The 26,789-nt window shown below is 39.4% G+C and overlaps 1 protein-coding gene across 1 annotated transcript; it reads right to left on the reverse strand.

Moving 5' to 3' along the window:
* Positions 1-1,362: 1,362 nt before the first annotated feature.
* Positions 1,363-25,593, reverse strand: PSMB7 (proteasome 20S subunit beta 7). The gene is made up of 8 exons (XM_030506752.2): positions 25,461-25,593; positions 25,235-25,328; positions 24,800-24,897; positions 23,933-24,073; positions 23,685-23,800; positions 16,187-16,245; positions 2,494-2,645; positions 1,363-1,596 (listed from the first exon to the last, which is right to left on the reverse strand). The coding sequence occupies exons 1-8, from the start codon at positions 25,520-25,522 to the stop codon at positions 1,485-1,487; spliced, it is 834 nt and encodes a 277-aa protein (XP_030362612.1). The 5' UTR covers positions 25,523-25,593; the 3' UTR covers positions 1,363-1,484.
* Positions 25,594-26,789: the final 1,196 nt, after the last annotated feature.

Genomic DNA, 26,789 nt, shown 5'->3' on the forward strand with positions numbered 1-26,789 from the left:
TTCTTCAGCAATTCTTAAGCCTGAAGACTGTCACTCTGACACTGCAGCTTTCCTTTAAGCCAGGGTGGCAGCTACACGTTCAGAGGGATGGACACGCTGCGCCTCTCTTGGTGTAACATGGAAAAGGATCTTTGGCTTCCAGGGAAGCTCAGCTTAAATTTGAGTATCTATCTTGAGAAGTCTGGTCACTTTCTTGCTACATAGAATTTCTTAGTGCTTCTAAGTAAATGTATTTCAAAAGGTAATTTTTTTTGCAATTGTGCCTTTTTAGATAAATAAAAAAATGATTTACAAAATAAACAAACACCTTTGTTTAAAAAAAAAAAAAACCAATTAAATAGTCTAAGGAAAATATTTTGGAAACCCTGAAAACAGGCCTAAATATGTGTGAAACTGTTCCTAACTGCTGTTACATGTAGTTACTTTTCCAGAATGCCTCCATAAATTGTACCTGTTGTCCCAGTGGAAACCTATGTATGAGAGTCCTTGTCCTTACCCTCTGAAATCATGGCACAGCTGAAGCTGTTTTTTCCTGGGTGGTTGTTCCAGGAGGCTGAGGTTAGGGCCTGGTGCCTGTTGACATTTTGGAGCAGAGTGTGGATGATGTCTTTCCCTTTTGACTAAATGAGAAAATAATGCTGCAGGTGGATTTTCTGCCTTCCCCTCTCCACCCGCAGGTTATGTGATCCTGTATGGAAGTTTGCAATCAGTGTCTCTCAAATAGCACAAGCTTGGGATTTTTAGGACAAGAAAGAAAAGTCCAGGTGGAGGCAAGTATAAAAGACAATTAGACTTTGAATTATGCTGTCTTTAGTGATGTCATTTAGGAATAAGAATGTGGGTACCAGTGTGGAAGCTGGATCTATTCCATATCCTGTCTTTATTGACAGAAAACAGGGAAGACTTTACATAAACATGCCATGATAACCTGTGTTACTTCCCTGCAGTGAGGTAGGTAGAAGCAGTGTTCTGTTTAGAACCACCAGTTCTCACTGTGTTTGTAGCATTTCTTGCTCTAATACATATCCACCAAGAACAGAACATTATTAGAATATGTATAATTAACAGAATTAATTTGTTAAATTGGGATTATGTAGAATAGTTTTACCCTTTGGTAGTCTGTCACTAGAATGAAGTAACAGAATAGATATTGTACTTGATGGTTTTTCTGCCCCAATGCCAGTGTGATGCCCATTACCCTTTCACATACTGGAACAGACTATTTCAGGTAAGTCCAGCTTGTGGTCACAGCCTGCAGCACTGAAGAGACAGGTAAGTTCTGTTCTGCACCAGCCTCATACTCTCAACAGTCTACGGAGGGAAAAAACAGCAAAAGAAATGAACACAAGGCAACACCACAACCAAGGAGAATAGTCAGAACCCCCTTTATTCTGTATCATCAGCTGCGTGTTTCACTGGGTGCTGGAAAGCTGCTGAACTAAGTGGTGCTGCTTGCCCAGGACCCAGAAGGGCTGGTGGGTGTTTCAGGAGGTGTCCATGGTTTGTACGGTTTCATCCACCACCTCAAATTCCAGGAGTGCCACATTTTCTGTGAGAACAGCAGTAGTTCCTTTTTCACACTTGTACCGACCATACCTGTTAAAGACAGAGGCGACAATTAAGCTTAAAGATGATGCACAGGAAAAATTCTCATTTAAAATTTTAGAACTAACCAGCTTTCTCTAGAACTTTCCTGTAAAAGTACAAAAAGTAAAGAACTGTGCCTACTGCAAAATCTAAACTCATTGCAATAACTGACAATGTTTCAGATAAACCAGCATTCTTTAGGAAACATCATCTTTAAAACAAAATAGCCCTTTCCAGTTATTAGTAATTTACTTTCTAGAAGTCTGGGGGATCTCATTAGAGCACTCACTCTAAGAAAGCTTTTTAGCAATTTATTTCTTTTTTGCAACTGTAATTATACCAATGTCTGAACTTTGGATTTCTGTGCTAAAAATAAGCTACATTTAACCCAGACTGCCTGTAATCAGGCCATGCTTCTGGCATTTTAGCTGCATCTGTCCAAATGAGGTGTTGCCATTTACACCCATGTAGAATATAATCCAAAATCTCACTTAATGTGTAACAACACTTTTCTCCAAGCTGCCTCCCTCAGATGTCTCTGCTTAGAATGAACTGTCACACTTACTTACTTAAGCATTGAGCAGGAAGAAATCTGAAAGCCCTTTACCTGAAGCAGCACAACTCTGGCTTTCCCCAGAGTGTTTGTCTTAAAAGCAGGGAAAAAACAAACTTTAAACTCTCTTATTTTGGCAGTGGATTGGGAAGTTGCACAACTTGATGCACATAACATAAAAGTACATACTGCAAAATCTTTTAGCAGCCTTGGGGGCTGTGATTTCCCCCATTAGGCAGTGGAGTTGAAATTCATACACTTATCTAGGGATTACCGTGACAGAATTTAAGTATTACAGACAATAGGAATTGCTGGGGAAAACACAGATAATGCACAGCTTTGGGAGTACCAACCTGTCCCCCTTTTTGTTGGCCACATCGTATGGACGGAGAAAATCCAACTTGCTCTTGCTTATAACGCAGATATCGATGTTGCTGCCAGAGCCCAGATCATTGTAGATGCCAGCTGCAATGGCATCCCTCACAAGCTGTTTGGCTTCCTCTTCCTAGAAAAGTTAGGAAAGCTGTCACAAGAGCTGGCATTTCACAGGGCTGTTTGTCCATGTGACAGGAAGCTGTGAGCTCTCAGAACAATAAAGGAGATGATACCAGCACCTTTTTAATCACCAGATAATCAACAACACTGAACACTGGGATTATCTACAGGGACTACCTTTTATCCTATCCATGATCCACCACCCCAGGATGGATCAGACTTAAGAGACAGCCAAGGAAGCAAAATTTAGATTTTGTATTAATAGAGAAAATAGATTTTATCATTTCTATCTTCCAGGCTTTTGTGTATGGTACAAGTTCCCTGCACTGTCTTCTGTGCAACAGTTGCATACAAATTAAAGGTTCATGCTAGTTTAGTTTAGTTACAAGAATTCCCTGGTTTGGATCTACTAAATCATCCTCTGTAGGACCAAAATCATTTCTATGATGTTGTAACTTGGCTTGGTTTGCACAAGTTACTGGGCTTATCTTAACAGTAACTGTCACGAAGCAGCCGTGCTCTGTACTGAACTGTACCTGGCTAAAGTGTTCAATTCTGGTCCTGAACCCAAGTGCAGAGAACTTAAAACCTGCTGAAAACACTGGTCACACTTGGTACTGCTGTCAAAATACTGCAATTTGTAATTAAATTCTTAGCATTTAAGTGACAAAATGGAAAATTTGATACTTTCTTTGCTGCTGTACACTTCAAATTCCATAGATAACCAAAGCAGAATACATACATACAGTTCATTTAATGCACACTGTATTTATCTATTTTAATATATATAATTTAAATATAAAAATTTTATATATTTTATAAAAATATATATTTAAATTTACATATTTCTAACTTACAGTTCTACATATTCCCTGTACCAAGTATTTGCAACAAAAGTGGAATAGAAAAACCAGAACAGGAACTAAAGCTCACTATTGCTTATGAAACCACACACTAATCCTGCAAAGCTCTAATATTTTCTTTCTTACAGGTTTTGTGTATCTATCTACTTTCTTTTAAAAGGGCAAACATGCAGGTGCTGAAATATGCACATGGAATGTAACCCTGAGAAATTTACTGTGTAAATAGCCTGGAACAGAGCCCCACAATGTCTGTCATACACCAGTAACCTTCAGATGACTGTCTTTAAGCAGGAAACATTTCAAATTCCATTAAACTCCATTAAACTCCATTAAACTACTTCAACAGGTCTGTAATCATCTTCACCCCTCCCCAGTAAAAGGCGTGACTGGTATTGATGTGAAAGTGGCAAAAATACAAGTTCTGATCTGCCTGAGAACCTTAATGGACAAGAGGAGGTTTGGCAGCTGCGCTGGCTCCCTCTACAGCTCCCAGCCAGGGCTTAGTTTTATTTCAAAGGCAGCTTATTGAAATATCACCAATCAGATCCAGCACTATTAGAAATAATCAGTAAATCCTTAGCTTTACACTTTACCTGAAGACGAGGAGCATGAAGAAATGCTGAAAACCAACTTTCGAGATGTTTTAAATCCTGTAAAAACCCTGTTGTCAGTACCAACACATGCCTATCCCTACCACTTACCGTTTGCCTAAACTATGATTCAGCAGGGGCCTCAAGGCTTCTTCCCATGGCACCTAATGTCTTGCTAAAAAGGACAAAACCAGCACAGACATGCCCCCCACCCTCAGCTCCAGGGAAGCTGGTACAGAGTGTGCAGCACTTCAGTCAGAGTGCAGGGACAACAGATTGTATCCATACACACACACTTCAATCTTTTCAGTAGCCTCTTCAGTACATACCAGAACACAAGACCCTTGGTTTTTCTTAAAGGTGTATAAGGAACTTACTTGAAAACAACTAGAACATGCCTGTTCCAATAAAGACAGACTAAAACACATCTATGAACACAACAATCCAGACTCTGTATTTTATCAAGTCATCCCTAGCAGGTGCTGCTCAGCCAGCCAAACACAACCACGTTTACCATGATCACTCCTCGTTGCTTTGCTGATATTTCACACCTTTGAATAATCATCTTCTGCCACTGGACACAGCGAACAAATGAGCAAACAGTCAAATGATGATAAATGCAGTTTTCTAATACTTCCTTCATTTTGAAGCCATGTGACAACAGCGATGCTCAGCTCCACAGCCCGATCCTAAACCCTCTGATTCCAACAGCAGCTGCACAAGCCCCACTGTACAAGTGCAGCTGAAAGGGAGCCCAAAATTAGCTCAGCTACAACCACGTCTGCTCCCCGTGCATGCCCTGCATTCTCCGATGGCCCTCTGCAAGAGAGCTGCTTAATAACAGTATTCCTCTAACAGCTAAATCACAGTACTGACCAGGAGGGGGGCTTTTTTCCAGTAAACTACAGAAATGGCATAAATTCTTATTTCACTCTGGTTTTATTAGTATTACTCTTTAAAAAAACCCATACATTGAATTGCACTTTCTACCAAGCTGACTGGAACAAAACAGCCGTGCTGTAAAAATAATTCCTGTGCCTTTCTTCGCTGTTTTTTGGCAATAAAACTCTGCTAAGTATTTCCTCATTCAGCTGATAGCAAACTACTTTCACCAATGGGTTGCATGCTAAGGGTACTGGAGAGAAAGTAAATACAGTAAAACAAAAACACATGTAGATATGTTTTAGAGATTAAGTGACAGCAACCAAAATAATTGTAAGCAATTATACAAATATTAGTATAAGAAAAGCACCACAGCTTAGGCAAACTACAGCAGATTGTTGGGAGTTTGTTCCATTCTTCCCTTTTACTCATTTTTAGACAACAGTGTAAAACTTTAACTGAAGATTATATTATATTTACTTTCTAAAGTGTACTTGATCAACCTTCTGTTATCAAAATAGTTCTAAAAATACCCAGTACAGGCAGCAGAGCTCAGCTGTAACTGCACTAAGGCATCCACTACACTGAGAATGTCTAAAATGTGATCTCAGCTCTTCCAGCTGATGTAGTGCAGCCCAGTTCCTGAACCTGGAATAATTTTCATTTTAGAAACCTCTGCTTCAGTGCTGTTTACTTCTCCTTTCATGATTTAGAAGGATGACCAGAATGGCCACAAGCAAGGATTGCTATTTTACAATCAGAAAACAGGGTTAGCATGAAAAGTGCTGAGTACAGGGGCACGAATGAGTCACTGTAATAATTAATCTTAAAAAAAACCCCTAAAAGTTCAGAGTATATAAAAGGAGCACTTCCTACTTTATGGTTGCAAAGACCAAGCTAACTGGGAATATCATTCTCTCGGGTCCACACTGCTTCTTAAATGAGATTACCACGAGAGTGATGTACTGTAACACAAGTCGGTCGTGACAAGCAGCACTTTATAGAGCTATCTGTTTGTCTCCATCACCACATCACACAATGTGTCCCAGGACTCCAATGTGCAACTCCATTTACCACTACATGACAAATGGGCAGCACTTGTAAAAGGCACAAAGAGGTCCAGATCAGCCGTGTAATGGTCACCACAGATGTACCAGAGTGCTTGAGGGAGGAAAAAACAGACACCCAAGTTCATTAAAGTGACCAGTAATGGATCTTCCAAAACGTGTCTTAGGAATAGTACAGTAAAGGCTAAAATAAATAACTCAGCATGGAAGGCTAATCTGAAATGGTGTTTGATAAATTATTTATAACACAGACAATTGTCTGCATTTAATATTGGCGCTACTGGTAGCATCTTTAAAAGATGATTTATGTGTTGTAATGCCATTAAGCTTTATATGAGCCCACTGCTAGCTATAAAGTCTGCTGAGATTTAGAGAATGAGTTTTAAACTGTCACTGCAACATCATAGTAGATAGAGCCAGTATTAAATCTTTACTTTAAACCTGTTATCTGGAGAGTTGCATTTTGTAGACACTCAAGAACTGATAGATTACCGCTCTGCAGCTGCTATGCTGCAAGTCCCAAACAGCACCAATGAGGAACTTTTACACATTATTCTTGTATATGACTTGAACCAAGTTTCTCTTCTCACTTAAGCGATTTCTAGATTTCAAATGCTACCAAAGGAAAAAAGACTTTCCTACAGAAGATGTGGCTATTTCTACATCATATCAACACTGTCTTGACTAACAGCTTTTAAACAAGTTTATCATTATCCCTCCAGCAATAAAAGGAGAGTATTATTTCCTCAGCATTTTGTAACTGCAAGCAAGTTAAAACTGGAAAAGGCATCTCCTGTTTAAAAGCTCTAGAAAGGATAATTTTTAAGTTCTTACTAAAGTGAAATGAACACCTCGTGCAGGTCACCAGGAGGCTGTCAGATATGGGATACACAGTGCAGTGCTCCAACAGCAAGTCTTACCAAGAATTTGAAATATAGTGCACAATATTTGTATAGAATAGATATGATGGTAACAATTTTTGTAAAAATTAAAAATCAAATACTTACCACATTGTCTTTTACAACAGAATGAAATGTGTTCCTATGATGTAAAAAGTTGATCCCACTTAAAGTGAGAATCTCCGAGACTCATGGGGAGGGGAGGAAAAAACCCAGAAGCCTCAGGAAGGACAATGATAATAAAAAAGTAAATCTATAAAGGAGTGTTGGGAATTCAGGGCTGGGAAAGTGATACCTCTTGAAGGACATAAGCACCTACAGAAGTATAATTAGATTTCGGAAGAGTAATCAGCCGAGTACAACATGTGAGAGGATGTGCAAGTCTGCCTGCAGGGAGAAGCTGTGGTGGAGATCAATATGTAACTGGAAGCAATGCTAAAATCTGCTGGCTAAGTCCAAAGAGAGAACAAAACTGAGAAGCAAAGTACTTTGTGTTTTTCTTGTAAGAGGAGGCTGAAAGACTCCATTAGTGAGAATTAATTTGTTTTGGGTCCCTTTTGAGGCTGGAAAGAGGCTGGCACCTGTAATTTAAACCACTCATTTAACAAGTCTTCACCAAAAAAGTATGCCTTTCAAGCAGGACCCCATACACAGATGAATGAGCTTGCTTCATAATTTAGGGGTTTTTTTAATAGACAAAATAGTTTGCTTCTCTCTCATCTCTGAGCAGGTGAATGAAACGCAAGAGCAGGCAGTCTTTCTAGTCTCCCCCTCACCTTCCTTCCTTCCACCATATTTTCTTCATGCTCTAAGAAGTTACAAACAAAGTTAGAGCTGGAATGCTGAGATGTAACAGTCCAAACATTGCAAAATAGGCTCTTAAAATAGGTAAGGTAGGATCAGGATTCCCAACCACAGAAAACCAGACTAAACTGACATGCCAAATGAACACAGCACAAAGAAACATTTATAAGGTAGAAGTTGCAAGTAGAAAGAATTAAAGGAACCATCACACCAAAGGCAAAGGGGTCATGAAAAATCAAAATCTATAAGACCAGCAGCAAGTTTATTTACTTTTACTGAACATCTGTTAAAGACTAAGATAAACAGAAGTTTAGTATAGTTTCTAAAGCAGAAGGGGGAAAGGGGAGTGAAAAAATAACTTTTGTGTGCTAAACACCTATGTTATTTTAAATCAAGGTAATGTGCATCATGTTATTTTCCAGTTCTGCTTCCACAACCTTATTTTACAAGAAACTGACATGCTCCAAATCCTGAAACATTACTTTCATTCACTTGCAGGAAAGCAAGTGAATGACTCAGTATTTGCACAATGAACAGTGTCAAGGACTCAAAGGCTTAATATTAAATATGATGAGAATTTTCTCTCCAGAACACAGCCTGTGCAAATGCTGTGGAACTTCTGCTTGGAGCAGTGACTTCAAATACATTTGTCTAAATTCTAACTAAGACTTCAGAGCTGGATTTGTATTTTAAAGCAAAGATAAAAAGCACAGGCCAGTTTCAGTTACACACTCCTGTATTTCCTTGTGACGCTGCAATCCTCCTCCACTCCTCACTGGGCACTCTCTCAAATGCAGAGTCTACAGCGCCTGTGCCGCCACCACCGCAGCACATGAAAAGGCAAAACCCCAACTTGCTTAAATCCCTGGATTATGAACACATCAGGGTTAATGTGCTGCCGACATTAAAAAAAAAAATCTCATTTACAGAACAATTAGGAAGTAACAATCTTCAGCAAAACCACAGCATGGGCAGGAAACTACACAAAAAGAAATGTGAGCACAACACTGAGCAGCAGTCTTGCTGAAACTCAGCAACTGAGTTCTTACACAAACATCTTTACATTCATTCATAGATCAGGTAATTCTTTAGAGCATTTTGTGTCAGTTTTGTTGTGAATAATATGCAAGTAAATGTTTATTTTTTCTAACTGTTTTCTATTAAGAACTTTCCAAATAAAATGCACCTTAGTTCCTAATTATTGTTCTCAGCGATTACAGTTCTTGTGTGTTCTGATGGTAGATGCCTGCAACCAGACTCATCATCACCTCCCCCTTTCTGATACCATACACCACACAAGTATAATAAACCATGTTAATATTTCATACCAGTGTGAAATATGCTGGAGTATCAATTCAACATCTGCTGTCTTTAGGGTACTGGCGTCCCGCAGAGACACTTTCAATTTGTAATTGAGTTCTATACTGAATTAATCAGCAGTTTATCTTTTTTAGTAAAATAATGTCTTCCCCACTAACCTGGATTTACATTAACAATTTATGCCAAATTACCTGCCAAGGCAAGAAACTTATGATTCGGAACTACTATTCAATAACATTAGTTCCTATGTGTCATTGCTTACACAAAGATAACTATAATACATATTTCCAGTGGTACAGAATTAAATTACAAGCTCCTCTCACAACTACGGGATTTCTTTTAATACTATTCCCATGCTCTGAACTAAGAATGAGAATTCATTTTATCCATCACTTCTTACGTCTGGGTGAAGTTCATGGGGTTTTTTAGGGAACTAATTCTCAAAAGAACTTGCTCAACAGTAACAGAGCTGTAAATTCTGCCAGGCTGGAAGTTCTACTCCAACAGCACAATATCCTCAGTTTTCTGTACAGCTGCGTTATTGTGCAGTGACACACTGAGCCTCAGCGACCAGGAAGTAAGCAGGTATGTAAAGCACACAAAATATGACAATTCCGATATTTTACTATTCCATATAAAAAAATTTATATCCAGCCATAACACATCTACTTCAAATAAAGCAAATCTCTGTTCATCCCACTATCCCTCTGAAAAAAAGGATGGAAGGGAATGAATTTCAACATTTTATTTGGGAAAAGAAGTCTTAGGCCCCTGGTAGTTTTTCCTTCCCAATACCCCAAATTGCTCCATACAACTTATTGGCTGGAGGGACCCCCCCACAGCCCAGGCTGGCTCCCACCCTCTACATTGCTCCCATTCCCTCTTCCCTGCTCAGGCAAAAGTCATTCTCTGCCTCCACAGCCCTCGCTGCAGGAGCAGCACTCAGGCTCTGTGCCATGTGAAATATTTTCCAGTGAGTTCTGCCCATGTTCCGCAGTTATGGGAGATATACAAACTGAAACAATTTAAACTGGAACATCTGCTCCTGAGAAATGCATCAAAAATAATTACCTGTCCTACATCTACCCTGTGCAGTGAAATGATCTCTTAACATGGAGCTCTGCTTCTGGCTGGCTTGTCTACATTATTACATACAAAGTTTAAGTGTTACTTTCATAAAGGTGAAGAAATTGTTGCTCTTTGTCATGCAGCAAGGCCCAATTTAAACTCAGGTAGAATTTATTTCCCTCGATACAGTCTGTAAACAGAAAACTAGAAGAAAGTGCTATTGGGCATCGCGGGTAACTCAGACTGATACTCTCGGCAGTTTCCCACCTGATTTCTGCACAGAGGCTGTGCGGTGATATATTCAGAAAGCACACCTCAGAACACTTCTCCAGTAATCCTACCCACTCCAGAGCACAGCTAGCTAGCACATTTTAAATCAGCCCGTATTTCCTGTTTCATGCTAGTTCTGCAAAGGAAATCAATCCAATGCACAATTCTGTGAAAGATGAGAACAGTATTAACTGTCCAATGTGTCAAGCAGAAACCAGCTTATCATAGAATAATTTTAATCTAAAAATAAGAAACAGCACAGTAAGCCTTTATTTTCTGGGTGACTGTATGCACTAACACCCGCGATTTACCCATGGAAACTCATCTCTCTGAAGAAGACAGTAACACAGGTACATAAGGAAAGCATGAGATCTCTATCGCCACGAGTGCTGTCAGAGAGGGCAGTGAAGATATGCCACTAACAGTCTCAGTTACTGTCACTGGGTAATGAAATAAACAGATACACAGAGCACACAAATACTAAGTACTTATTTTTGTTCACTGAGTCAGATTTTTTTTCCCCTCCCCATTTACTTAATCTCTGTGTTTGACACCAACAGGGGTTCAAGTATCTCAGGCAGGCTCTCCAGCTTAACTCTGATAGTCTGGCTTGATCTCTATTGTCTGCTGCCCGAGTTCAGCCGACAAACCTCCCAGCAAGTGGTCACCTTCCCATGGAGTCATTAAACCTCCGAATGTCAGCTGGTGGGATTAGCCTGCAGACTTCCACACCTGAGCCCTATGGCAGGGACACAGGCATTTTGATCACCATCACTAATGAATACAGAATTCATATGCAGCTTGTCATTGCTCTTGAGCCTTGAATCACACAGATGCAGGCTAAATAAGACTGATGAGACAACTATTGTTGAAGATTAGAGAGTTTTGACAGTTTCCCAAAATAGCTCACTATTATTGTCGGTAGTTAATAAACAAAAATAATACCACCATATTGAGGGACAGTAGGAAATAGGAGCACAGAAAGATCTAAATGATCTGTATGTCAGCTGTTGGAAAATGGAAGAAAGTGACATGTTTTCATAATATTTTGCACTGCGCCGGATGCATTATTTTACTGAAATAAGAGGTACACAGTGAAAGCTGCATCCGGAGGAGAACATTCTTTATGCCTCATCTGCTTCACTCTGCGGAAATGGGGCTACTCAAAAGTACCTCAAAAATCAGTGACAAAGCCAGAAACAACCCCAAGAGCCCAAGTCTACAAATTTTGTGGCTTCCAGTGCTCTTCTCTCCTATAATCTCTTTACAAAAACACCTACAACTATTAACTGGAAAAGATTCCCACTCCTCCTGCCCACCCATCATCTCTCCTTTTGCAGAGGATTACCCAAACCTGCCAGCTGAATTGCTCCTAAGATTGCTCCCTAACCCGTGTTTGGCAGAACCAGACAAGTCAGCAGAAGTAATAACTGCGGAATGATCACAAAAGCAAACCTGGCCAGCAGGTGAAGGAGTCACCATCTCTGGTAGGACAGCAAGATGTCATTTTTCAGCCAGCACAGCTTGTGCCTATGCTCCAGTCAAATACAGTCAGAACAGCCCCCTCTTATTTTAATCTGTTCTTGACTCTCCAGACTATTTGTTTTGGTACCGCATGATCTCCTGCCACACTTAAAAAATGGAATAATAAATGACTGTAAATATAATCTCACTTTTTTTGGGTAATCTATTTAGAAAAAATTATTAAATACCTGCATACCTTCCCTTTTTTCCCCCTACCTATTTCAGGTCCATGAACTCATTACACAAATTTACTTCGTTTTCCCTGCAGTAATCCTGCTTTCTGTGGCTTCTCCTGATTCTCTTCAGTTTGAATCCTTTATTAAACCTGGCTGTTTTGGTGAAATACAGAAATGAAGTTACAAGCAGCCTGTTTCCTTGCCTAAACATAAAGGTCTTGTCAGAAAGATACAACATAGCCTCAATGTACATCATGCACTTCTTCTACAGACCAAAAGCTTCTACTTTTCAAACAACTTAAGTCAAATACCAGAATAAAATACATAATACCCCCTCACTTTACCTAGGAACTCAACAACCACAGTATAGATAAACCCAGAACTCCAGCATTTAACACTGTACACTTTTTTCCCAAATCATGATGGTTTCCATATCCATCACTTCAGAGTATTTCTTCACTATTGTTTAACACCAGAAGGCATTAATGCATTTGCAAAATCCGACTCTAATGTTTAAGAACCATGTGGCTACTCTATTGAAATGCTATTGAAAGAAAAATTAGCTCCAATGAAAGATCTAAGCTCAAAACACTCTATTAGATGTGCTGTTCTTTCACTTATGTTTTTTAAAGTGGATCTATAGCTGCCCACATGACAGATTAATATTGTTCCACAGTAGTTAGGTGCTTGGCATTACATTTTTGAAGCATCTACAGGCCTTCAGGGCTGAAAGTGTTCACATCTTCAGCAATCTATAATGGTTCCTCTAGAGGCCAGCACTTGCTTCATAATGAAACATGCCTCCATAAATCAGACTGCAGAAGTGGCACTTGTGTACGTCACCATTTATCTTAGCAGTTTCTCTGAAGGATGTTGGGTAAAGATCATCTCCCAGCATTGCAACCAGGGAAAGGACCATCACGGTTGGCATTGATAAAGCATGTGCTACTTAAATCTGAAGACACACTAAGTCTATGGAAAAAAACACATCCTGCTGGTGTTAGCATGCCTCAGGCAGTGGTAGAAGCTTCAGCAACTCATCTTCAAAAGGCAGAGAGCCAGGGCTCTAGAAACCTGCAAAAATTGGCTAAGCCTGCAGTCGTCTTTTTTTTTATTTCTTTATTTTTTTAGGGTTTTTCTTTTTTTTAACTTGAGCATCTTCAAAGTCTACGATTCTAACTGTAGGGCACAGCAGCTGCCACTGCAGATTTGATCCTCTCAGCTTTTGGCAGCTCTCAACTTGAAATTCTAGCAAAAGAATTTTTCAAGTTGCTATTATTGCCTGTCATGGATTTATAAATATTGTGCACTATCTGCTGTGGCATGGCTCTCATGGGACACCAGTGCATGCCAAAAGCATAACAGCATGAAAAACAGTTCCTATTCTTCAAATACATGCTAATTTTTTTTAACTGTGCTCACACAATGCGTTTGGTGATCAGCTTCAATAGTACAGAATATATATCAGAGGCAAAAAAGCTGATTGTCTTTTCCAGTAGTATTCAGCTGCTACTTTCATTAAGCTTGTTTAATTACATTCCAGATGCTAATTTGCAAGTTGATACCAGAGGGTGCAGGACAGTTTGCCTTTGAATCATTTTTCTGTGATGTGATGGTCTTGAAGCACACCACTACCCTCCAGTAGCCCTAGCAAGATATTCTGACAATTAGTGCAAGAGAAAGCAGCATTGATCTTGACAGAGAAATATTAATCCTCTACCCATTTTATTAAATTAATCTCCAGGAATTTTAAGTTTACCACCATTGCCATTTTATAGCAAGTTTTATGTAAAATATACATAGCGTACTTCAGATTTAATTTGTTTTAATTTCAAGAGAAATATAATTTATTATTTTGTTACTTTACTGGAAAAAAAAACAAACCACATCTGACTTAGAAGGTAAATATTTTAGGCTGGCAGCTATAAATTATGAAACAGCATTTAAGAGCACAGTTGAACTTATCACTTGGAACTTTGCTTGTTCAGATACTAGGATTACTGAATTATTATTAACAATATTCTGTTATTAACAGATATTATTCTATCTGGCGAAAACAAAGGAAGGGTTAAGGTGCACCCAAGTCTCAAAAGTCTAAAAGTATCTATTTCAACAAATTGGTAGGCTGCATTTCTACATGCTTGTTATAACAGTGAATATCTGCTGCCATTTATGGTTGTCTATGAAGACAATTTAATTAGGATGACCTTTCAAATAGAAAAAGTTGGAGATTTACCAATTTTTGGTGCCTTTTTTGGTTGCTCTTACACAAAGAATGCCTTAAAAATACAAGTTTGAAAACTAGCTGAGAATAAGATGAAATTTTTAGTTTCCTAGCACAGCTCTGACATTTGTAGCTTTGAGAGCAGACTATTATGCTGTAGCTGTTGATTCCAAGGATTTGTAGTTCATGTTTTCAGTATGAATAGCACACATGCCAAGTGCACGGTCACACAAGAGGATGGAAAAAGAGACTCTGTCATTCTTAGAGAGGCATGAGGGGAGAGGGGAAAAAACCTCTATCTAGTGGTTCTTTATCAGTCATCCAGTGTAATGCCACTTACAGAGGCAACTTGAGTGCCTATTAAAAATATTCCAATATTTCTGATAGCATTTATAGATATACTAGAACCCAGAAGTCCACTGTCTTCAAATGCCACCCAAACCACTGCAGCAACACAGGAATCCTGATCTTACTCCATTTTTGCACACCTACAGCTATTACATATCTACAGAAAGGAGCCAGTTCCAGGAGTAACTGGAAAACTGCTTATTACTAACTCTTAAACAGTTTAACTGATGGAAAACCTCTTGAAGCAAGTTGGGGTTTTTTTTTAATCAAATGGTATTACACATCATATTTCTTCAGGAGATGTGACAGAGTATGACATCAATTACATTTGAATTTTTAAAAGTGATCAACTTTAGAGGAACTCAATGGACTTATGGGACCATCACCTGCAAACACAGTGCATTTGAAGGGGAGAAAATGACCCACATCAGTTGCATTACAAAGATGAGGAAATTCTGAAGACCTTTTCAGAAAGAAATAAACTTTTCCTCCTCCACGTTACTCAGTGATACTGAATACCTGCAAGATTTGTTCTATCTGCATTTCAGGCTGAAGTGATTGCAACATTTCATGTTACAAGTAATTTTTAATGGGTTCAATTTCAGTTTTGTGTTGAATTCAGTTTTTTCTTTACTGGGAAAATATTAATCAATTGGAATGAGAAGCATTCACAGAAAGTCTGAAGAGCTTAACGGGGGTTAAAAAAGGGCTTGACACTACTGAGGCATTTTACAAAACACAGTTATAGAAAGCCCTTTAATTGTTTTGTTTTATTTTCATCAATAGTCTGTCCACAGACAACTGGATTTTTCCACTAACAGGCACTGAACATGGTGTAACTAAGTGTAAGGAAATACTATAGATAATAATGTGCTGCACACACACATAACTGAATAGCTTATTCTGGTCTCAGCCACAGCACTCCAGCTTTTAGCTCCCTGAATGATTCTCTATGAGCATCCAAACATTTTTCAATTTTTAATCAAGATCATCAGCAAAACATAAACAAGCCACAACCTTGTAAATCTTCTGATAACCAGCTTTTAAGTAGATAATAATAATGAAAGTGCATTTACTAGTTCTGAACATACCCCATCAAACAAATCTAACTAGTTTCATATACTACTTGAACATTTCTTGTTGATTTTACAATCCTGTGTTCTCTTTTCAAGATTGAGAGAGGAGGGGATCTGACTACTGATGTAAAGACAGCAATATTGACTATGCAAGTACTGTTAAATTCCTGGTCAACTCTAACCAGCAAAGTGTATGTTTTTAAAGCTTTCACCTACGTTCGAACCAGACAAGCTGTATACAAATTCACAATAAACTGTATTTCTTTAAATTAAATCTTACCCATCAATTTTTACAGCTTTGCAGTAAGCTGACATTAGTACGTTTTAAGTGCAGGGAAAACAGAGCAGATTTAACTTTACTTGAAGCTTCAAACCTCTTCTTATAATCATGAAGGTTATTGAGGGAAAAAAAACTGAGGTTTTAAAAGAAAAATTCTTACCTCCATGTCCGGTTTGTATTTATCTTCAAACACTGCCATAGCTGCCAGTGACCCAGAACCTATGGCAACAGAATTAGGACACTACTTAAGCTAGTGTATTTCGATACAGTATTTTCTTAAGAAAGAGATAAGCATCAGCAGCACAAACCAGACTGAAGTCTACCTTAGCTTATTATACACTCTCAAGTGTTTATACCGAGTCCAGAACCTAATTTAATCCTAAATTCATAGCTAGGGCACAGAGACCTGTGTCCATCCTTACAGTCTTCTTTTTACTATTTTGAATACTAAGATACAAAAATGAGGTAGAAAAAGAGCGTTAACCGAATGCCACAGTTTGTAATTCCTACTCCTCCATTCCTCCTGCTCCACTTTTGTGCCTAGCCACATTAGAGGGTATGTCACTTAATACTAAAGACACTCAGAATGAATAGATTGCTTTAACGAGCTGCCCTGGCACAGTCACCTTTACACATGGGGATGAGTAAGCTACCAGTGGTAATAGGGTAGTGGCTGCTGCCATGAGGTTATTTCCCTTATCTTCTTTTAAACAGTTTATTATGCATTTACTTCGTGCCATTATTTTTACATTGAACAGCAACAGCTGAACAGACAAAATGACAGATATGAAAACACGAGTTTAACGTTACTTCTCTTAAAGGATGCAGTGCAAGGGTAGTAATAGAAGAGAAGCCACCTCTACCCAAAGCACTGTAAATGCAGGTGTTATGAATGTGCTTTCTGTAAATTAATACAAAAAGCAGTATGACACCATCTGAAACTGTAAGCTTGCTTTGTTCAGAAAGAGTGAGTCTTTAGGAAGATACCTTGTCTGTCTGTGGCCCTAACCATATTTCAGAGCGCACTACTTTTGGGGAGTGAATAAAGTTACCTGCAATTTTTTACTCCAATTAGAAGATTTTTTGGCATTTATTACTTTTTAACTTGTTTTGCATACTGCTATCTGTTTAGCTGGGTCACAGAGAAAGCCATATTTTCTATTTAAAATGATTTGTGTATATCACTTGACCATCTCAATGGTTTAGTGAAAGAAAAAGGCAGCGATTAAACAGTTTCAAATGAGGTGTCCTGCTGATTTTATCAAGTCTGCTGAATGTATAATGAAAAAGGAGAAGCTGACAGTGACACTGTTGAGAAAATACAGACTACCTTATCTGAACCATTTAAGGAGGTCCAATTATAGATCAAATTTAAAGGGTAGAAACAGCAGATTTACAGACACAAATCAATGAACATGGTAATCCCAATGAATATGACAGATACTCCTGTTACAGAATATTGCTGTGGTTGAGGATCATTACCTTTACAGTACCAAATACATCACATCTAAAAGCAGTAGGACACTCTAAGTGTGTACTTGTATTACAGGCAATGACTATTCATTTGCACCTTGGAGCAATACACGACTCCAATTTTTTTTTTAAATGCTGAAACTGGGAATAAAGAAGATTTTTAAGCAACTAATAGCAGAAATGAACTGCTGATACAAACAGCTGGTATCACAGAACAAATCACAAATCAAAGGAATTTTACTGATCCTTCAAACAAGGTCAAAATAAGGTGTGTTCCAAAACAAATTCAGGATTTTAACCATAAAATAATTCTTCTTGTGGGATGACATAAAACATTTCTAATGAGGGAAGAAAAATATCTGAGAGATGATCTCAAACTAAGACCACATTCCTACTACATTCAAAGGAAGGCCTACCATAAGCAGAATGGGAAGGCTCAAAACTAGGAAACAATCACCCTTTGGTAAGGGTTCTTAAAAAAAAAAATTAGAGTATAAAGACTAAAAAATTTTGCAGGAATGAAAGTATAAAAGGTAGTATCTGACAAGCTACTACATTAGCTACTGAGGTAAGAATATGTGGTCTTAATTTCTTACAACTTCTACTGACAAATGGAAAAATTATCACTAACAAATACTGCAATAATCCCATTCATGGCTCAGACTGGATTCATTCCTCCAGCTCCTTTTTAAAGGAAGTGCCCAAAACAACCTATGGGCCAGAACTCGGCAGACTTACGAAGGAGAAAACAGATAAGGGGGAGGTGGGGGGGGTACCACACCATATGTTGTATTACATTAAATCCTTTATACACAAAGAATTATACTTTTAATTATTTATCTCACTATATTAACAAGACACAAATAAATGCAAATAGTCCTATAATGTAAGTTTTCTAAGATCTGTTGAAAGTCTTAATTTAATTAAACCTACATGTAGACATTTACATCTGAAAACCAAGATCCCACAGAGGGTCTAACAGAACACGAAGTAAAGCTGGAAAAGCTGAATAAACTTGTTTTTTTCCTCTACTGTTTATAAATCCTAAACATAAGCTTTATGAGCTTGCATTTAAAAGAAAGTACCTTAGTAAGTCTCACAGCACAGCTAAGCATTCACTGAAAGAACACATTTTTGTAATCTTAAATAGCACAATGAAAATGCTTTACTCTTACTAGCACCAGATGTAAACAGCATGTTTTTAGAAACACAAATAGATGTATACTTCAGCTTCTCCATCAAAACAAATCATCTGCTGTTTGACAACAGCAATAGGAACTGTTTTGAAAACCACTAGTGATATGCATTCACCTGTAGCTCGTTAATTAATAAATCTTGATCCCCTATTTGCACTGCTGGTGGGCTGCAACCCCCTCACTTGACCATCCACACAGAGATGCAGCAAACCAGCAGTGGACAGTTGCTCCTGAGTTGCAAACTTCATTATCCAATTACACCGACTTCCCTCCACTTGTCAAATTCCACATACAATCCAAACAACCCCACAATGTTCCAAGTAGTTCAACTGACTTGTGAAAGCTATGCATTGTAACAGGAGAACTGGCAATAAAAGCTGTGAACTTAAGTAAACATTGCAAGTATGGTTTTCTTATTGCAGTACCTATAAAAGCACAGAAAACTTAAGATATTAAGGGTCTATGGAGAACCTGTTTGTATGTGGGGAAACAGCTGTTCTCTTGTCCATGCATTCAGTGCCCACCAATAATTCATTTTTAACAAGCATGCTTTGCCTTTATATAGAAACAAGCTTAACAATTCCCAAACATAATGTCTGGACAAAGATAAAATCCAAACATTGCAAAACACAATCCATTAATTAGGGATCGATGTTCCCACCTCATACACAAGAACTGATTTAAGTCACTACCAGTTAGGATTCAACATTGCTAGGATGCAGCAGTTCAACCTCAAATCAATAGGGATAATTAAACCAAATATAATTGGTTGTCATGTATTTGTATTATACAACATGCAGAAAAAAACCAAACCCTTTCAGCTACATTTCTAGAACCCACTAGCTGCTATGAATGGTTTCATTTCAACAGCCTTGGAAACACAGTCATCAAGAAAAAAAGCCCTATCAATTCCAAAGACTCATTTTTTCCATGTATTTTCAGTACACTTTAGAAACAAATATTCAGAAAGCCTCCAAATATAAAAAAAATATTGATTGCCAAACAAATTATACCAAACTACAGAAACCAAGATGCAAAGCTGTGTTCTGAGGTAAATGCTTTTCAGTCTGATAATCAGCATGAACCAGCTAAGTTATGACACCAGCAGATTTCTTTTTCTCCTTCTTTAAGAAACATTGGTCATTTCATAAGTTTTCACAACCAAGTTATTAAAAATTTTCTGGTCTCAACTATAACAAACTCATTTTTAAAATCCCATCTGCCTCCTTGAGCAGTTGTGCCACTTCAGGATTGATTTAAAGTGAAAGATAATTATTGATACATAGCAAAAAAAAAAATCCAGCCAACAGTAATTTCCACTGTGTTTTGCAACTGCAGGAGCTTTCCTAAAACAGATGAACTGGATCTTTTTAGCAGAACATTCACTAAAGACAACTTCTTATTGCTAAGCACAGTCCATTTCCATCACCCAAGGACCTGTTTGCTACCTCAGCCTGCCACACTGGAGGATGTACAGCGCCTTCAGAGAGTAACATTTAGCACTTCCTAATCCATCACTGTCAGGGCTCCCTGACAGGGCATTTATTCACACACACTCATTGTTATTCAATTTGCTGTTCATTCTAGGTAAGAATTCAGTGATCTCTACAGCCCCATCGATTGGGATCATTTTTCACCCTGGTTCCTGGCTGAGGGGCTGTGTCTCAGCAGTGGTAGTGCTTGCTCTGCAGGACGACATTGCCAATGCATGAAGAGCTGATTTATGAATATGAAGCAACACTGGTAGCAGGGGACCAGCTTTAGCCACTAGAGACTACTGGAACATACTTACTGTTTCCAAAAGCTGAACTACAGACTTCAAGTGCTTTAATTTTATGCATGCATTTCATTATAAGTCTTGGCCAGAAGCTTTCCTAGACAAGCCAAGCAATCAGACAATCTTGCATCGTTTGCTGAAATCCAATTTTGTCCTTTGTCAGCACAAACAGTTTAATTTGATGTTTTCACTCCTGAGTAAGCACTGAGTATCTTTTAAATCTCCCTTGCAAGAAAGGACACCACTCTGTCCATCCACAAACACACTCCAGCACATTAAAACAAAATCCCAACACCTCAACCACCTTTCCTATTTAATACAGAATTTCCAAAAACTAACTAGCCAAAAATACCTAATTTAAAAGGCTGTTCTTAGAAAATTTGGGAAAAAATTAACTATAGATTAATCTAAATAAGATCAAAATACAATTTCAACTACCATCTCTGATTTGACCTTTGATACTTTTTCTGCTTTCTTAGTTCTGTGGTTCATTTACACACACAAGCTAATCTTTTTATTAAAATATATCCTACTCAGTGGAGAGCATGTCAGTGTACCAGGTGTATAAAGGTAAAGAATACTTATGCTGAGAAGGGCTTTGTTTGACAGCACAGCCAAAAGTGACAAGTAATCACCAGACACAGACCTGGTACAGCTGACAGCAAATCAAAGTTTAAGCTACAATGAACATAATCTATTGATATTCTACTTCCTACTTGTTTGCACTTATTCTGCTGCTATGCTGTTTTTGTGGAGGGAAAGAGGAGTGACCAGGATTTTCAGAAACACCACATTTTAAAGCTTTTAAAACACAGGCACATAAGTAACCATGTACATAATGGAAACTGCAGCTTTATTCAGTCAATCAGCTACTAGCAGCTATCAGTATAAAGTCAGTTATACTTTTAATTTAATACAATATTGGGTATAAGGCAGTTATAAAATCAGGCATTTACTTTTTTTAGGTATCAAAGGCTAAACAATGACATCACATCACTGTTCCTTGGATTTTATTTGCCAAGTAACTAATTTCCCAATTCCTGAGGCACTGGCACCATCTATTGGTCCAGAACCACCTCTGCAGGGTTTGTATGATTTAATCACAGTTCTCATGACAGAGTTAACCAGATTCAGTTTAAACAGCTGCACTGTTTCAATAGTGCCAAGATCCAGAAGAAAGACCTTTAACATTTCCAAGAATATAGTATGGAGGTGTTTTATTTAAAGATGCCAACCATGAACACAACAGAAAATTAAAATTAAAGTTCTATTTTCCCATCATGGAGACAGCATAAAAGCTGCATTAAACATAGGCTGAATCTGACTTCATTTTCAGATGTATTTATCTGGACTCTACATTACACTGCCATAGCTCTCCTGAAACCAAGCTTTCATTTAAAATCAAAGTCTTCAAATTGAAGCACAAGGTTGAAATGATACACTATCTTCTGGAGTGATCACAGAGCAAAACCAGCTGCAACCCAGGCCATGTTTGGAGTTTTACTTTTTTCAGATATACGATAGCCTGAATAGGGCATTAACCTTAAACACCACAGATGAAACTGCACAAGAATATCAGCAGCTCAAAAGGCACGAAGTTTTCCCTCTATTTTTTACCCTTTACTTCCAGATTATTGCCTATAAGTCACAGAAGACTTCAGAAACAAACAAGCCAACACTACTATTGAAAACACGCCTTTTGCCAGAGACTAGGCAAGCTCTAATTTTTCTTTCAACAATGCATGTGTTATTTCCTTTCTCAAAAAAAGAGAATGATGGTGATGACTAAGGCTCTCTTGCCAAGCTGCAAAGCTTATAATAGTGTTGTACTTCAGGATTCTTACCACAGAGAATCTCTCCAAGAATCCCTCAATAATTAGGAAACAAAACAAGATGCCTAAAGAAACAATTCTATCTAGAGAACACGGTCAAAGACAAGTTAAGTTCACAAATCAAGATTAGAGATTACTGAAGATTTTTTATTTTGTGTTACATTGTCTTCCTGAATGTACTCATAACAGGTCTAATTGGGTTGTTCAGCAAGATCACAGGTAAAGGGCACACACCCAAAAGCCACTTCACAATTTGAAATTATTGCTACTGCAACACCTGTAGCTATTCACCATCTCCTCTGTAGAGCTGGGAAGTAATGGAACAATGTTTCTGCTTTTTAAGTGAGAAAGACAAGATACTCCAGAAAAGCTACTTATGATTTACATTCTGCTACCACAAAGTACTTATTTCCATGCTACCCTATATTCTTCTTTATAGTTGAAAACACACCGAATAAGAATACATTTACCAAGATTGTATTTTACAATATATTCTGAGCATTGCTTTTGTACTTGGTCTTGACAGGATAGTACCTAAACACCAGAAAAGCATGCAAAAATCTGTGGCTTCAGCTTCCAGTATTACCACAGCCTCTAAAACTGAACAAGGCATACGTATATACATATACTGAACAAGAACTACATATACTTATAGCTCACATCACCGCTACTGCAGAAACTGTTACATAGGCAGCAGAGCCGGAGTACTAACACTCCATAACCTGATGGTGGATTACTAATGTTAAGTTGACCCCAGCAATAGAATTAAACCTCTTTATAGAGAAACTCTGTACAGTAGTTAGACAATTACTGTATGTACCAAGTAAACCAGGTGTTGCTTCACTACAATGAAAAACCTTCTCAAGTAAACCACAGCTGCTTCTTAGCAAGAAATACAACAAAGGAGAAAATACTCCCAAAGAAGAACCAAATCACATTCCCCACCCCCACCATGAAACTACAGAAAAACTTCAGGCAGAACATAATTACTCAAGAGAGACTTCATGTGAGCTATGAGTTAGGACTCTCTACAAATCAAGTTTCTAGGGATATATTTATTTTTTACAGCAAGTTTTTGAGAATCCCACAATTCTCTTACGTAAAGGTATGCTGGGGAATACACACAGCAACCTTCCTAAGAGCAAGTTTTTGGCAGCTTAGATTTAAACAGCATAATACCCCATGTTTTTAAAGTGTTAGAAAAGAAAGAACAGTGCACCTGCCTTACAAATAAGGGTATGGCTTTATCTTTGAGGTCTGAGATCTGTACAGCTCCCAGTAAACAACAGAATTAAAGTAAAAACACTTTAAATAATAATTTGAAGTGTTCACTCTTTTTACCAGGCAGTTGTGTTACAATATAGAGGAAGTATCACTTACCCATGGTAACATAAGGCAATTTATCAGTTGATCCATGGGGATATATGCTGTACAGGTGAGGGCCCGTGACATCTACTCCACCTAGAACCAGGGCTGCACCAATGTAGCCTTGATACCTGGGAGCAATGTTTATATGTGAATCAGAAGTCCACAATGAAGCTGTAGTTCTTTAATACGATTACACGAGGAACAGCAAACCACACTTTAACAGTATTACTAATAAAGAAAGAAGAAACCCATTTGGTTACCTGAAAAGCATTTGCTTCAGCATTCGGTTAGCTGTGGCAACCCTTGGAAGTCGTCCAGTCGATAATGAATGGAGCTCCAGATTGGAAGAAATCAGCTGTGTTGTCATATCAGTATCTGCAGCTGTTCCTGCTCCACAACAGCTGAAACGAATGATGAGCAAATTGAGAAAAGGTGGGGAGGGCAGGGGAAACAAATAACTCCATGCTTTATCCACTAAGTAGAAATTTTATTATGGAAGCAAGGAAATTAAAGTTTTATTAAAATCAATATTTTCATGACATGAAACAAGAGAGTCTGTTTATGTGTAAAAGAAATACCAAAAATCTACAACCCTTACTAATAAAGTATCATATCAGTATGGGTTCAAACTTAAACAGGGGAAGTTTAGGTCAGACATAAGGAAAAAGTTCTTTGCTTCAAGGGTGGTGAGGCACTGGAACAGGCTGCCCAAGGGAGTTGTGGATGCTCCATCCCTGGCACTGTTCAAGGCCAGGTTGGATGGAGTCTTGGGCAACATGGTTTAGTGTATGGTGTCCCTGCCCATGGCAGGGGGGTTGGAACTAGATGATCTTAAGGGCCTTTCCAACCCTAACTATTCTATGATTTTAAAGTACACCTTAATACTGCTGTTTGCAAAGAACATGGCTAAAAATCCCCAATACTACTACCAAAGCCACTACACAATAAGACACTTGAATACTTACTAGATATTAGATGAAATGAAGTGTATTTTTGAAAGGTTATTGTCAGCAACAACCATTCCTTCAGTTGCTTTTTTATCTGCTCCCAGCACTATACTAAACATGGCTAAAAATCCCCAATACCACTACCAAAGCCATTACACAATAAGACACTTTAATACTTACTAGATATTAGGTGAAATGAAGTGTATTTTTGAACAGTTCTTGTCAGCAACAACCATTCCTTCAGTTGCTCTTGTATCTGCTCCCAGGACTATGCCATCCTACAGAAAGAGAAGGTTATTTCTAAAGCCTAGATCTCCAAAGGCGACCTTTCTGGCACCAAAGGCCAGACCGGCTGCCAGGCCCGGAGCAGCCCGGGATGAGGAGGATGAGGCACTTGTGCCGGCTCCGCACAGGCAGAGCATGACTCAGCAGCGCAGAACCTCCGCCACCAGCCGGGCCGGGCCGCCACTTCCTACCGAGGGTCCAAGCGGCCTCTCCCCGGCGCCACAGCGAAGGGCGGCCGCTCGCAGCTCGGCCTAGGAGCGGAGGAGCAGCCCGGCCCGGCCTCCTCCCCGCTGCGGAACACCGGAGGAACGCGCCGGGCGCCCGCCTCACCTTGTAGACGACGCCGGCGATGGTGGTGCCGGTCTTGCGGGCGGCGGGGAGCCGCTGCCCCTTTTGGGAGAGCTCGGCCTCCAGGAGAGAGTTCCTGCAACACAGGGCGAGAAGTGAGGCGAGGCGGAGGGCTTCCCCCCGGCCGCGGCCCCCGCGCCCCGCTCCGGTACCCCGGCCCAGCCCCGGTCCCCCGGCCCAGCCCCGGCCGTGCCGGCTCCCGCCTCACCGAGCGCAGTTATCGAAGCTGAAGCCGCCGCTCGGCGCTTGCAGCACAGACACCGCCGCCATCTTCTCGCTCCCTCAGAGACGGGCGGAGTCTGCCGAGCGCGTCCGGGTCAACCGCAGCGGGGCGGGGCCTGTGGCGGGGCGGGGCCGAGGCCGCACCGGCCCGCAGCCTGTGAGATGGCGGCGCCGGGGGCGGGTGGTCGATGCGGGGAGTGGCGGGGTCCTCCCCGCGGTTACCGGTGCGGGATCGGGCACCGGGCACCCCTGCGGTTACCGGGGAGGGGCTGTGTTAGGGCATTGTCGCCCCTTGCGTGTCCCGGGTGGTCGAGGAGGTGCCGGTGGTCCCTAGGGACCGGGGTGATCGGAGCAGGGATGTACGGGAGCGGGTGGGATGCTCGTCCTTGCTCCTTCCTTTGCCTTCGTTCTGCCGTATTTAAAGTGGAAGAAGTGCTGTGTGTACTGGGTTGTGGGATTTGGCTAATGGGTTCTGCAAAAAGCTTTGAGGCTTTAAAAGAAAATGAAGGTAAAGGGGAAGAATTCCCAAACTTTCATGTTTAGGTCTTACAAAGAGCCTATAATAGCATAAAAAAACGGGAACCTGCCTAAAATTACTGTGTTGTTAATGTCATGGTAATATGGTGAAAGAAAAAAGATAAATGCCCCTTTTCAAAGTTAGAGAAATCCTGCTGCACATCAAGGAAGTCAGTAAAATTAATTCAGTGTTTTCTGGATAAGCTACATCTAACCTCTATTTTAGCTTTTCCTTCAGCTTACTGACCTGTTAAAAGGAATGCTCTAATGTATTTCTCAAGAAAAGAACTTGTCGCAACATCTCAAGAAAGGATGTGTTTTAAAGCAAGGCAGACATGTACCGTGATTTTTTCAAAGCCTACCACATACCTAATTTGCTTTCTGTATATATCTATATATGTATAAATGTATAAATGCCTGAAATTGAAAATCTCGTTGAATACAAAAATAAAATGTTACTTGTTCCAAACATTAAATGCTAATTACAGGAGACTCTCTCCTGTAGAACAACACAAGAAGGTAAGTAGCACATCAGCTTCTTTCCTAAAGGGAACTTTCTCCAAGTATTTTACTGAGTAAAGCGTCTGCTGTCTTGAGTTAGTTAATGCTCAGAACATGACATCATTAGAATAGATGGTGTTGCTGAGAGCAGCAGACCCATGTTTCATTCCAAGAGGAACCATGGCTCTTGCATCAGGAACAAGTCAGACATTTCCTTCTGAACAGTACCCAATTAGCAGGTAGTCTAAAAGTGCAGCTGGAGTCCCACGTGTCCAGACCAAATCTATATGTCTGCAGT

Source organism: Strigops habroptila, chromosome 15, assembly GCF_004027225.2.
Source record: "Strigops habroptila isolate Jane chromosome 15, bStrHab1.2.pri, whole genome shotgun sequence".
In the NCBI taxonomy this organism is placed as follows: domain Eukaryota; kingdom Metazoa; phylum Chordata; class Aves; order Psittaciformes; family Psittacidae; genus Strigops; species Strigops habroptila.